The 14,827-nt window shown below is 43.5% G+C and overlaps 2 protein-coding genes across 2 annotated transcripts; one reads left to right on the forward strand and one right to left on the reverse strand.

Moving 5' to 3' along the window:
- Positions 1 to 104: 104 nt before the first annotated feature.
- On the reverse strand, positions 105 to 2,488 carry im:7136398 (schwannomin-interacting protein 1). The gene is made up of 6 exons (XM_044042276.1): positions 2,480 to 2,488; positions 2,329 to 2,435; positions 2,147 to 2,228; positions 1,317 to 1,430; positions 1,082 to 1,199; positions 105 to 645 (listed from the first exon to the last, which is right to left on the reverse strand). Exons 1-6 carry the CDS (start codon positions 2,486 to 2,488, stop codon positions 551 to 553), a joined length of 525 nt encoding a protein of 174 aa, XP_043898211.1. The 3' UTR covers positions 105 to 550.
- Positions 2,489 to 5,624: 3,136 nt separating this feature from the next.
- Positions 5,625 to 12,369, forward strand: LOC122779855 (P2R1A-PPP2R2A-interacting phosphatase regulator 1). The gene is made up of 9 exons (XM_044042507.1): positions 5,625 to 6,552; positions 7,037 to 7,121; positions 7,211 to 7,267; positions 7,527 to 7,573; positions 7,646 to 7,703; positions 8,044 to 8,108; positions 8,183 to 8,238; positions 8,460 to 8,544; positions 8,628 to 12,369. Exons 1-9 carry the CDS (start codon positions 6,464 to 6,466, stop codon positions 8,734 to 8,736), a joined length of 651 nt encoding a protein of 216 aa, XP_043898442.1. The 5' UTR covers positions 5,625 to 6,463; the 3' UTR covers positions 8,737 to 12,369.
- The last annotated feature ends 2,458 nt before the right edge of the window (positions 12,370 to 14,827 follow it).

A 14,827-nucleotide genomic window follows, 5' to 3' on the forward strand; every position in this document is an offset into this window, starting at 1 on the left:
TTAGTGTGAATGAATAAAAACTTAGGCTTTTATTTTAAAAAACTGTGGGGTTGTGTTTTAGTGTGGACAAAGAGGAACCTACTGTTTTATTTTTAAAACTGTGGGGCTGGGTTTTAGTGTGGACAAACTTGAACCTACAGTTTTATTTTGAAAACTGTGGGGCTGGGTTTTAGTGTGGACAAACTTGAACCTACAGTTTAATTTTGAAAACTGTGGGGCTGGGTTTTATTGTGGATAAACTTGAACCAACAGTTTTATTTTGAAAACTGTGGGATTGGGTTTTAGTGTGGATACACAGAAACTTACGATTTTATTTTGAAAACTGATACTCTTCTCTTCCTGATTGATTCCGTTACGACTCGACTTCCAGACGCGAATCAAAGTGTTGCTGACTTCCTGTCAGGAAAAGTTTTGACCTTGACGTCGTCAAACCACTTTTTCAACTTCCTTCCTCCCGAGGTCCACTCTTGTCTTCGTCTTTGTCCATTTCCCAGAGTTAGCGGTTTGGTTAATGTTAGACCTGGTCCGAGCGCGGATGCCCTACGTCCAATTAGGTCAGGTCCTGGACGTCCAGCAGCATGGCGTCCTGTGTCGTCCTCCACTGGTCTCTCACCAGCAGGTGGGCCACGAGCTCCGAGCTCAGAGCTACGAAGACGGGAAGAAGACGGAGAAACTCAGACGAGACAAAGACGGAGGGCGACATTGAGCTGAATGGCACAACAAGCAACTTTTAGAGTTTGTGTTCACTGACCTGGTCGGGACCAGGAGACCAAAACCTGGTCCTAATAAGGCAGAATCTCATTTCTGAGGAATTGGTTGAGGACTAAGATGTGTGTGTGTGTTCTTGAATTTGTTGCCTCTTTAGGTTCTTTACTGACCTTGTCGGGACCAGTAGTCATCATGGGGACCAATACCTGGTCCTGATATGGCAGGACCTAATTTCTGAGGAACTGGTTGAGTTTAGGACCAGGATTTGGGTCTGTGCGTGTCTGTGTGCTTGTATCTGTCCGTGTGTGCGTCTGTGTCTGTGTCCGTGTGTGCATGTGTGTGTCTGTGTATGTGTGTGTGCGTGTGTGTATACCGTGAACTTCCTGTTGCAGTGACGCTCTCATGCTGCTTAGTTGCTGCACTGAACACTCCTGGAGCTCCCAACGCTCCAGATGTTTCCTCTTGGCAACACAACTGCTGCTGGTCAGACGCTGCAACACACACACACACACCATCAAATATCCACACGATATCACATCACAACACTATATGTATGTCACTCTCCTTCTGTTCCTCTGTCCTTCCTCCTCTCCTCTCCGTCCCTTTACCTCCATCTCCTTCTGTTCAGCCAGCAGTTCGTCCCTCAGTGTCCTCAGAGCAGTCACCACTTCCTGTTTCAGCCCAGAGGCATGACAGCCTCTGCGTCCCGTCCCCACGGACACCTGATGGAGGCGTAACACCCGTGGTCAAACGATGGCGACATCGGAACGTTTCAAACAGTTGACCAGGTCTCACAGCTCTGCCACATCAGGGTTATGAACACTGGGGAGCGCTGTTCTGCGACTAAAGGTCCAGTTAGACAGACTTTTCCAACAGGAAAGGGAAGTTTGTAAACCACTCACTCTCCCACACCAAAGCCCATAGAGAAAATCAGTGATTTTAACATCACACACACAGTTGTTGGTCCACTGCTACCATCACTAAGTTCAAATGTCTTATTTTAGTGAATTCGGCATTTGAAATACTTTTCTCTATGGGCTTTGGTGTGAGAGAGAAACTTGAGTTTCCTGTTATAAAAGTCTGTCTAACAGTGAGATAAAGATAAAGTGAGAACATGTTCTTAAGATATCGTAAACTTAAGCTGACGTAGATCGTATCAGGTGACTCCCTTTGATAAAGATCCAGTATGTAACACAGGAGGCTTTATTGACAGAAATCAAATAGAATATCCATATGTAGGCTTCTATCAGAGATTAAACTGCTTTCATTTTGGCTGTTGTGGTGTTGGAATTTGAAGCAGCGGCTTGCTCCTCACACACAGAACTAAACTTTCTGCTGTGAGAATCTCCCGTTAGCAGATGTCACCAGTTCTTACGGACTGGACCTTTAAACTTCTAAAATCAACTATTTCGGTGTCCCTGTAACGTCAGTCACAGACCTCCTTGTTGTTTCCGTCCTCCTCATCTTCACTGTCTCCGTTGTTGATGAAGCACAGCTGCAGGTTCCTGTGGTTGTGAAACCTGTGGAGAGAAGACGAGCAGAGCTGGAGGACACTGGAGGACACGTGTGGGACACAGACGTAGCTCAGTGCTGCTCGTGTTCACGCCGCGACGTTTTTACCGTGATGCGACGACGGAGACGCGACACCTCGTGAAGTCATCTTCCTCCCCCCACACATCTGTCCACACTCCCCCGGCACTGTCGTCCGTCCTCACCCCCGTCCCCCTCTGCAGGAGACAGGACACAGATCATGAACTGGTTTCATGGAAACTTTGAGCATCTGTGTCTCACACATGTAAATGTGTAAATGCCACCACTCTTCTTTGTGGCTGACCTTTGCCCTTTCCTTCCTCTCCTGCTCCTGTTTCTCCAGCTCAGCTATGCGCTGGCTCAGGTCCTCCCAGTGCATGATGGGAAGGTCCTGGTAGTCCACTGAGGACGCAGCTGCGAGGTGAAGTCCCTTGTCGTCCTCGTCCTCCTCCTCCTTGTCCTCGGCCGTCTCTTTCTCTCCCTCCATCAACCTCTCTGGAAATAAACAGTGATTTTTTTTAAATGTTATTTTTAATGTTTAGACTCAAATATTATTACAGAAGAGTTTTACGACTGCATGTAAAAAAATGAAACTGCATAAACTCTTGAGATTAAAGTCAGATTTCTAAAAAAAAAAGTTGGAATTCTGAGAATATGGAGCATTAGGGCCCTCCACCCATCTACCACTCAATCCTCCACAGATTAAAAAAATAAATAAAACAGCATTAATTCCGCTAAACTAACTTTAATCTCAGAATTTTGACCCTTTTTCTTTTATTGAAGTCTGACTTTAATCTCAGAAATCTGATTTTAATCTCATATTGTGACTTTAATATCAGAATCCATGCTGTTTTGACATATATATAGATATTTTTCACATATGTCCCGTATGTAATTTACTGAATAGCGTATTTTTTTCTGATGTTTACATAGTAGAAGTAACTGAACTGAAGTACTTGTCTATCTGCCTGTCTGGCTGGCTGTTTGTCTGTGTGTCGTGTTTCTCGGTCTCAAACTTTGACAAACGTCTCCTTAAATGGTTGAAACTTCCCTCCGCGGCTCCGCGGAGCTCCGCTGTCCCGCAGACAGGTCTCCCTCCTCCGGCTGCAGTTGTTTACAAGCAGCCGGAGGAGCCTCGGAGCTTGTACCCACCTCAGTCACGTCCAGGCGGCCCCGCTGCTCTCCGACATGTCGCCCGCTCGGGCTCCGCGCAGTGCGGCTCTGACACCGGAGTCAGAATCACAGAAACATCCAGAAGAAGTAGAGAAGTTAAACATGAATACATTAAAAACAAAAAGGGACATAAAAGAACTTTAGCGGAGTGCGGACTGTAGGGAGAGAGGCAGGACCTTCCTCTTCCTCCTCCCCCTTCCTTCCTCACCCCCTCTGCTGTTCCCTCTTTAACCTCTTGGCTTCGGCGGAGGATTGAGCGGTTTAAACGGCACCGATGCCGGTGCTGCTCATGTGTCACGTAAAAACACGGAGCTCGTGATTGTGGCCTCTAAAACACTTTCAAACCACATCCTTATATATATATATATATACATACATATATACATATATATTCATCTCATTAAAGGTACAGTATGTAAATGCTGATTGGCTTGGTAGCGTGATGCTACAGAGTGCGGTATGTCACAGACCATACCGCACTCTTTTACTCTAGTACGCCAAGGGAAGGGTGTCAACGAATGGAACGCAAAATATCGATTTAATCTTTCAATATTTAAGTATTTGATTTGTTTGAAAATACACTTTTTGTTAGCAATGATTGAAATTTCACTTGCTTTGTGCTCTGTGACCATGGGTGGGCCCTTAGGAAGCTTCCTGCTGATTGGCTACCGGGTTATATGTATACGTACAGTATGTATATGTGTATATGTGTACATATATGTATACATACAGTATGTATATATATATATATATATATATATTTATACACGCTGTGTATGTTCCATTCTTTCACACCCTTCCCTTAGGGTACCAGAGTAAAATTTTGCGCTAGAGTCTGTTTTTTCTGTCATTTTAAATCGGTTTCTATGGCGGTTCATAGAAACCGAGTCAGCTTGGACCAGACAACGGGTTTTATAAATATTGGTGCTTTTCCCTTTTTCCATGATACTGTTCTAGTACAACTGGACTGGGTTTCTTTGCTTCTCCATCATAGAACCTGGTGTTTTTGACGTCAACAGACTGAAGGTCACTGATTGGTCAGAGAGTCTCATCACTGAAAGAGTCATAAGCGTGACGTCCGACACCAGAATCAAATCCAACAATGTCCAACTGCAGATCAAAGTTAAGATAACATGCGTTCATCTCCAACATTTAGCAAAGGAAAGGAGTCTGGTGTACTTCGAGGCAGCACTGCTGAAAGCCGGCAATCGTGAGTTCAATCACAACCACGTTCAGTGGTATTTCAGTTCAGTGACTGTGTCAGACGGAGCCTGTGCTAATTCTGTGAACAAATCTTTTTCATGATTCAGTTTCACCCAAAACAACTGCTTTACAAGTCACTAGTTTGTGTGTTTGTGTGTTTGTGTGCGAGTTGGCTCTCCAGTCTGGATCTGTGTGTCAGGCGGCAGTGACGGGGTTAAAAGGCCGAGCCTCCCAGTGTCCGGTTTCACCATTTTTTAGCGATGACGACAGAGCACAGGAGAGCAGATGGAGGATTTGGAGGATTCACGGCAACAAAGGAAACACCGCAGGATTCCAGCAGCATTCCAACAATATTCCTGTGACACTGCGGCCTTGGTTTCCCTGCAAGGTTCCGTTCCCCTGTGATATTTTCATATACATATATATATTTGAACTTTTATTTTTGCAGATCAGGTTTTCAGAGTGAACTTTAAATTGCATTTATTTGACTAAATGAAAACAAAAAACTTCTCCTGTTGAATTAATATTTTAAGGTCATGGGAAAACCACGTTTTTATATTAACTTTTTTCTCTCTTCAGACATATTTGTTTTGTTGTGGTTTCCTCAAACTATGTTTTTATATACTGTATATGTATATAACTATACATACAGTTATATACATATGTAACGATATGTATATAACTTTATATGTAGTTATTTATAACTTTGTATATACATATAACGAAATATATTCTTTTATATATATATCACCAGACATAGTAATAAATATGGTTATATATATAATTATACAACATTGTACATGTAATTATTTAAATAAAACCATTATATATTATAATATATATATATATATATATATATATATATATATACACACACACGCTATTTTCTTTGCAAATGTAATTGTTTTATTAATTATGAAACAAAAACACAGATTTTTACACCAAACATCTAATTTAATTAATTGGATTATTTATTTATTTTTAATCACACTATGTCTAAAAAAAAGTTACATCTACATTTGACAGTGTTATTAAATTAAATTAAACGTCAATAATAAGTGATTCCGTTGATAAAAGCTGAATCACCCCCGCGCTGCAGTTCCATTTGTGACCGGGAGGCGGCGCTGTTTGACGGTAGTTGGACTGCCTCTCTGTATGGGTGAAGGACTATGTTGTAAAAATCTTTTAAACAGTTAATTTTCGGTGACACCGGGCTTCTCCCGGGGCTCAGCTTCGGTGTGTCCGGGGAACGTGACACCGACTCTTCCTGAGGACTGTGTCCGGTCTTGGAGCGGCCGTGTCGGGCAGCTGCTCAGCGGTTTTCTGATCCCTGACTGGAGGTTTCTTTTTCTTTTCCTTTTTTTTTTTTTTTACTGCAAACCAAGTTAGCTCAACAGCTAATCCTAAAAGTCGCATCACCCGTGCGAACTCGAGTTAAAAGTTTCCCGGCAGAGTCGGGACATGTCGGGTGAGTTTTAACTGGATGTCCTGACGTAACTTTGTGCGCAGTGTTTTGCGCGGGGTTCGTATTTTAACTCGCCTTCGCGCAGCCACTAAATCTGCGTTGGAGAACGGAACGACTGAAGCGCAGCCACGGGTCATAAAATGTCACTAAGATCCGCAGTCACGCGACGATAAGGTGTCGTTCTCGGCGGGGAGGGGGGGGAATGCGGTAGAGAGCGGCCAGCTTCGGTGCTCACCCTGCGCTGACTCGGCGAATCTGGGTTTGCTGCTCGTGAGGCCTGCGGGTCAGGCTTCTACCGGCCTCGAGTAGAACCCGACGCCGCCGTCGCAGGGGGCGAAGGCCGGCTGCTGGCGCTGCCACTGACGGGCCAGCGGGAGCCACGGCATGGAGCGGATGGAGGTGGACCAGTGCGCAGGCGCAGGAGGCGGGGCTCTACGCAGGTCGAACAGCGCCCCCATGATCACCAGTGTCAGGTCAGTGGTATTACACTAATATGTGTAGCACCAAATCCCATTCATAAAACTCCCATTCAATTATGTCTACGTTGTTTATAAATAAACACACGCATTTTACAGTCGACATTTTAATAATACATACAGATCTTTACGTCGGCATAACGGTAAATTAGTGGGGATTTTCCAATCAATCAGGTACAGTATGGAAAATAAAAATGTATAATAATAATTGTAATGAACATTCAACACAGTACAGATTATTTTTAGAAACCTTAAATAAATGAATAAAGGAAACAAATGGAACATTAAAATGAAGGCTTATTCTTTCTTATTATATTATTATATATATATATTATTCTTAATAAAAAGCACCGTTTCGCCATTTTATTTGAGGAAATACTGAACTGATCGACTGATCTTTTTGCAAAACACAGATTTTCTCGACAGGCTCAAATAACCTGAAATGTCCCTTTTAACGTGTGTGTCTCTGTGTGTCTCTCAGTGATGGGATGACCATTTTCAGCCCCGTGTCTTCAGCTCGATACAGACGCAGTAGCGTGTCCATCAACCCCAGCTGTCCGTCTCAGGTCAGTGTCCGTTGGGTTTTTGTGTGTTCACCTCGCCACTCTCCTCGTGTGTTTTTCACTTCTCGTCCTCTTCTCTCCTCGTCCCTCAGCTCGTCCCGCTCTCTCCCTTCTCTCTGACCGGAGACAGACTGGACCAGAAGAGACAGGTGAGGACAGAGGACAGACACAGCACAAGCCACTGCTGACACTATTTTGGTAATTCCTCAGAGTTCCTCAAGGGGGCGACAGAATGTCAGGCAGTACAGCTTTGACTCAACTGTTGACTTTTTAGATTTTGAACACATTTACACTCTTTTACAAATCCCAAAAAAACAATTGAACAAAAGCCACAACTATGAACCTATTTACTACTTATTATATCAAATCTTTGATATGAGTCAATTTGTGTGTGTGTGTGTGAGACAGGAGGAGAACATGGAGATGACACTCAGAGGGAGTCTGCAGAGACTCAGGTACAGAACTTAAATTTTACTCCACATGTTTGAACTTGAGACCAAGTCTGATTCTCTGTCTCTGTCTCTCAGTGCTTCCAGTCTAGTTCCAGTTCCTCCCGTCAGTCCGTGGCATGACCACACGTCAGTGGTGAGCAGCTCTGTCACACTGTGGCTTTTATTTTGAAGGTGCTTGGTTGCGTTTCCTGTCAGTCAGGTTCAGGTTCCAGATCAGAGTCACAGTCAAGAACCAACTCAATCCAGATCAGAGGGTTTAGTCTCAATCCCGTAAAAGGTTTCCCTGTGAATCTGGATTAGATTTTAGTCAGAAGTCAGAATGTTTAGACCAAATCCAGATCTTTGTCCACATCAGAAGGATTACAGTAAAACCAGAGCGGTACCGATCCAGGGGCTCTCACTGAAACCAGATCAGATGTTGTGTTTGAATAAAACACTTCAGACTGAATCCACATGTGTGTTTTCTTCTTCAGTGGTTTCCATCGCAGGACGGCGGAGTCACGCCCAACTCATCCCCGAGTCCCACACGGCGGTTCAGGTTCTGGTTCTGGTTTCTGTGTTGAGTGCAGCTGCTTGTTTGCGCTTGTTCTCACGAGTGTTTACTGTTCACAGACCTGCAGTCAGCGCCACCGTCAGATGGCCCGCACTCACGCCGCTGAAGAGGAAAGGTGAGGAGACTCCGTGCTGTTCTACTTTAAAGGGATAGTTCAGGATTTTTAAAGATCAGTCGTTTAAAGTGGAGAGTCACGCCGAGACATGACAGAGAACCACTTAACCCTCTGTTACCATCAACTCTACGTCAGTCTTTATCTCACTGTGAGATAGACTTGTGCAACAGGAAACTGAAGTTTGTAAACCACTCACTCTCCCAAACAACTTTGTTTTCCAGGTGGCGTCGAGTCTGACGGACCCCCGAAGAAGCTCTTTGTTGCCGGGATCACAGACCCCGCCCACCGCAGCAGCTACTCTCTCAGGTGAGTGTCATCTGTGGCTCATTCATGTATCATGACATTGTGAAGAAAGCGTCTTTATCCTCCGTCTCCTCCTCCTCCCTCAGCGTCTCACCATCAACGGCAGACTCTCCACCAGCTGGGGGCGTCAGTCCTCAGTCCAGCCCTCTGTCCCCGCCCCCTTCTTTTAGCCCCCACCAGCACCCGGGACATTAGACCTCGCCAGCGTCTCTACAGGTCATCGACGCTCATTGCACCTTATTCGTTTTGCCGTAAGCCCCGCCTCTTCCCTGTGACCATGTGACGGACAGAGGGACCGATTACTTTCACTTCTTTCCTTTGTCGTCATGGAAACAGGTCTTCCTCGGAAACCGTCGACTTCAATCAGCTGTTTGCGCCCCAGTGTCGCTCACCGTGCGTCACGACTGGACAGAGACGAGGATCGCGGTGTGAATGCAGGTTCCGGCGGCCCTGCGTCGCCACGGCAACGTGTAAAACCCCTCTGGAGACGTTTGAGACTCCCGGGGACTCGCCGGTTGTGTCGTCGGGGACGATTTTGCAGATCCGCTACGAAGAGAAATGGAACATGTTTTATGACCCCAGCGGACGAACCCTCGACGTGGGAAAGTACGCTCCGTGTCGGAACGACGGACTTTTGAAGGAGTGTGACATGAGTTTGTTGACTGTCACGTGGACGCAGTCGCGCAGCGCAGCTCGCCGTCATCGTGAAGTTTTGGGTTTTTTTCCCCGGAAGATGCGAAGATGTGAAAATGTCTTGAGTTCTAGTCAAGACGTCGGAGCAGGATGTGGAAGGCTCTCAGTGAATCATCCATACCAGTTTCCTCGGGAATGACATTACATGACGTCACATTGCTCTTTTTTATTGTTTTGTTGTTTTATGCAACAAAGAAATTAGATAATAATTAAAAAAAAAAAAATAGGATCCACACAAATGCTGGTTTTTAGCGCATTCACTCGTGAAGAAAAGTGTTGTACTGGCACAGGCGTTCATAGGGAGCAGCCATGTTCGCGTGGGGGCGGAGCCGTCTGAATGTAACGATCTTCCCAGGAACGGCGGTGTCGACTCGTGGGTGATGGCATTATTTACCAGGGAAACGAGGGTGACGTTCATCACGTCATTTGTGTGATTTACGTAGGACTCTGCTGGTCTACTGCTGCCTCGTGTGGTCACTTTGTGTCACTGCGGTAAATCTGAACAAAGGATTTTAAATGCTGAATTAAAAAAATGAAGACATTTGAAGTTTGTGATGGAGGCAGCAGTGGATCAACAACTCCTGAGTGTGTGTGTGTGTGATGTTAAAATCACTGATTTTCTCTTTGGGCTTTGGTGTGGGAGAGTGAGTGATTTACAAACATGTTTTTTTCGGTGACACACCGGCTCCTGGTGAATGAAGAAGTTGTGTTTTGTTATTGTGCACGCGCGTGTGACCAACCGACGATAATCCCACAGAATCGGGGTCGTCAAGTTTGCACGAGTGGTGTTCGTCACGAACAATTACCGTGATTTAAAAATAACGTTCAAACTTCTTGTCAGAGCTGAGCTGCAGCTCTGCTCCAGTGTTTGCACACACACACACACACACGCGCACGCACACGCACACACACACACAGTATTGTACAGTTTTGTATTATTACTCATCGTCGTGCCTAAAACATGTCGTCATGTTCTGTGGGGGAGCGTCGGGCGGGTGACGCTGCGTTCGCGCTCGGTCGTTCGTCTTGGTCCTTTAACAGTCACCTGACCTGTCACCTGTCACGTAACCCCTCACCTGCGACATAATATTTGTATATAGAGTCTATAATGAGCTGCTTTTATTTTATTTGCTTTGTCTTCATCTTCAAAAAAAAGAGTGGTCGTCAGATTCAGTTTTAATCATCATTTATCTCAAATATCACTTTTTTTGTGAAATCTAGACGCACCCTAGTGGTAGCTAAGTTAATTTGCAGCCATGGTTCCGTCTGGAAACTCCTCAAAATCCAAACTCTGGTTTGGCCAATCACATCGTGTGTAGAGTGGGTGGGCGGGTTTAACATAATGACAACAGAGTTGCGACTGTGTAGTCCCGGCTGGTCAGTATTAGCTCTTCCAGGACTTGTAGGGTTGGAGCAGAATTCTTTCAAGGACCCGGTTTATCCCACCCCTCGGATTGAGCCCTGCCAGTTGTCTGCCCAGACCAAACATCCTGATGTAGGTCTGGTTTGCCAGGCGAGTACAATATCTGAAATTCCGAAGGTTTTGCCTTTTTCAAATGGTGGCTGGGGGGAAAAAAAGGAATTTGGCATCACTCTTTCCAGAAAACCCTTCACACTTTTGTCACCTTCTCCGAAAATAAATGTATGCCGCTTTAAGTTGTTGAAGTGAGAAAATGGTACAATCCAAACAACACCAAAGTAAAAGTAAATAACGGTCAGATGAGACTTTGAAACGTGCTGCCAATCGTTCTCAGCTGCACCGACACAAACTGTAGCTTTAAGACTGTTTTCTTATTTTTTACTTTGTCGGTTTGCATCTTCATGTCAAAGATCGTTCCTAAGCCAAGAAAAGAAATCCTAACCCTTACTAGTGTTAAACATAGTGGAGAGTTTTTTGCCAATAGCAGTGGCAGCCGTTTTGGAATCCTATGTCAGCGTTTTTTTTGTGGTCAACTTAACTCAGAAATGCTGACTTCCAACAACAACTGGAACGCCCCACTCATCCCAAGTTTCTTGGTTTCTTGCCCCATGGCAAAGAGTGGGCAATATATTTCAGGAATTGTTGCATCACATTGGGTGTGAATGCGATTATTTTGAACGTACAGGATCCCATTGTCGCGGAAAGAAAGACGCGTCTTGCGAGAGTGGGCAAAGTTTTGCTCTGGTAGGACGCAGCGAATTCTCAGCATCAAAGTTTGAGACGGTCAATTGTCTTGGAGTAGCACGTTTATCACAACATATTTGTTCTATATTCATTTATTTATGTGTTGGAAGTCAACCAGTCATCAACATAACTGAATTTGGAGATAAAAAGATGAATCATTTCACTTATTTATCGCGTAAAATGTGAAAGCCAATGCTACTTATTATGTTTGCGTTGTGGACTGCTGGTCGGACAAAACCAAACGTATGAAGATGCAAACGTTGAATTAGACCAAAAATAAATCCTTCAGATTATGGCACTGAGGTCAGGTGTGGTGAAAATGCAATATTGTCTGTTGTACCAGGGCGAACTTGGTGGGAACTTGTCACAGCCCAAGACGAAGAAAAAAGTCCATTGGGACCACGTCCTGAACTCAACAGGAAGTCAGTCATTTTGAGTTTGGCGTCCGTCTTGGCAATTTGCGCGCTTCGTAGTCTTTGTTTTCCGCTTATCCGGGTCCAGGTCACGGGGGCAGCCACCTCCACAAGGAAGCCCGGGGCGAGGAGGCTGAACCACCTCAACTGGTTCCTCTCGACGTGGAGGAGCAGCGGTTCCTCTCTGTTTGTCAGCCGATCCGCATGACGATCTCCCGCTCCGTCCTTTCCTCAAATCGTGAACGCAAAAAAACAGCTCTGATGATGCAAAGTGGAATTAAACGGACGCCAATCTGAAGTAAAACGCTGAAGAAATAACGACGTTCCACCAGAGTGAACTACGACTGAAAACAAAAAAAAGGGCTGCTGAAGTTTTAAGCGAGACACTATAAAGGGAACTAAGATCAGTTAACGCGAGTATTTTCAAAGTGTAAATAGTTGTTTTTTTTGTTTTCTTTCATTTCTTTTTTCCTTTGTGACAAAATTCTCTACATAAGACAAACGAGATGATGATGATGATGTATTTTCATGCAACAGAAGAGTAAAAGTCGAGTTCTATTTGACTGTTTCAAGTGTTCATTCCCTCCTGATGATCTCATGGCTGTAAAAAAAAAGAAAATTAAAGACTTTAGTTTTTAGTGGAAACAATTCATGTATAAAACATATATTGTTCATGAAAAATATAATTGAAATAAAAACAAAAACTGAGCTTTGTGTCTTATATGGGGGTGGAGTGGCTCAGTGGTTAAGACCGGTACCCTGTGTGCGAAAGACATCATGGTCGATTCCACCCCTGGCTGATTGTACTCGATTCCATTGTAAGTCGCTTTGGATAAAAGCGTCTGCTAAATGACATGTAATGTAATGTAATGTTATATTACAACGCTTTGTATTAATTTTTAAGATTTTTTTAAGATTAAGATTTTAGTATATAGAGTTATCTATATATATTGATATCTAGATCTGTAGACGGACTATGACATCATTTTCCCAAAAATCTTTTGCCCACGTGAAAACGAAAAGTGTGGAAAACGCTTTTTACAATTTGTCACAATTCGCTTCAAACTATGTCCAAAGGTTGTGAATTTATTAATGTTAACATTTTCCACATTTAGACCAATATTTGTTAATGTATACATATATAAAATAATTCTATCTAAATGTTAAATATAAATATTAAATTTTAATTTCTACGTAAACACAATGTATTTAAATTAAAGGTGACATCGAATGCTTGTATCGCAAATATATGTTAGTTATGGAGGTCTACTTACATATATTGATCAAACCCTGGCTTGCTGCCCCCTCACTGAGAGGATCGCAAAGGCATTCACCGAACTCACGACTGTTCACTGTCCTGGCTCCCAAATGGTGGAACGAGCTCCCCATCGACATCCATACAGAAAGCCTCCACATCTTCCACCGCCGACTAAAAACACATTTCTTTCGACTCAACATCAACTAAGACAACGACGACAAAAGAAAAAAAAAGAAAAAGGCAAGCACTTACTTGTACATCACACTTATGACTCACACTTGAGCACTTACTTGCTTCTTGCTCTTGTTTGTAGCCAAATGTTGAAATGCACTTATTGTACGTCGCTTTGGATAAAAGCTAAATGACATGTGATGTAATATAATGTCTTCCTATCAGAAAGTCCTTAATCCAGTTTTACTGTATAACTGGATAAAGGTGTATAATTATACACCTTTCCTCTTGTACCCATGCACAGCTTTATTAGTAATCCTTCCTTCCACATCATGTCATGTGCTTTTTCAATGTCAAAAAACACAGCAGCTGCTGACTCTTTGTTTGCCTGTCTTATCTCAGTCTCTAATCTTATCACTTGTATTTCTTGTACCACTTTGATAATTTGCCAGCATGTTAATCTTTCTGTTGTCATGCTTTCCATTATTTGCACATATTTGATGTTAATGCTATTGGCTTATTATCGCTAGTGAAGGATCCTGACAAGGTTTTCTGATAGGAACCACGACTGCTTCTTTCCAGGCACTTGGTAACCACAATTTATGTCTCTCCTCACTGTACACTGATGTACCACAGAGTCTAAACTTGGTTTTAACCATGTTTCTTGAACACATACTATATCTGCTCTTGTAGCCATTTCATTGATAAATTGCTTAAATTCCAGTAAACATCTCACATTGTAAAAGAATGACCATGATCATGTGACATCCTGCGAGGTTCTCCCTCACTTCTTCCTACGTCAGTTCCACTCATCCTCAGTGGCTCACAGCTTCTGCAGAGGTGATTCTTCTCTCAGCTCTTATTTTTTTTGGATATTCGTTTCCCTTCTCATCGTCTCACACCCACCATATGCGACACTATCATCTCCCCCACAGCTGCACCCTGCTTCCACATTTCCCACATTGTGCACACCTCCTCTTCTCTTTACAGTTCTTAGCTATATGTCCAAACCTTTGACCCTTAAAGCACCTTCATACTGTCATGTGCGTGAAAACTTTAGAAGAAAGGTGAATAAATGATGGCAATGAGGGGTTTTCTTTTACATTTTTTTAAAAATATTACGACAAAGCAGGTTATTTATTCATTGCTCATTAGCATTTATAGTTTTATATTAACTTCTATATTTGTGTCCAAGTCTCACATATTTGTCATTTTTAACTTACTAATCACTCAATAGAAAAGCCAAATACACACAAATACACTATCTGCAGGACCATAAACATTGATATTCTATGCTGAGTATGTCACTTGGTACATTACACCTGTGTTGATAACATCATGCCCACCATACATGTCAGAAAGTTCCCCAACCAGAAACTCTGGGTATGAAACATGCTGCGTGTTTGCTCCATTGCTTTTAAATCAGGCAACAAGGTTGAGTACAAAGCTGCCAAGTACGGACTGAGAAAAGCCATCACAGCAGCAAAGAGGCAGTACAGCTTCTATTCCACTGCTGACTCTGGACAGATGTGGAGTACAGGACCACCACCAGCACCATCAGTCCTACAGACAGCCTGCCAGACGACC

The sequence above is a fragment of the Solea senegalensis genome, linkage group LG13 (assembly GCF_019176455.1).
Source record: "Solea senegalensis isolate Sse05_10M linkage group LG13, IFAPA_SoseM_1, whole genome shotgun sequence".
Classification (NCBI taxonomy): Eukaryota; Metazoa; Chordata; class Actinopteri; order Pleuronectiformes; family Soleidae; genus Solea; species Solea senegalensis.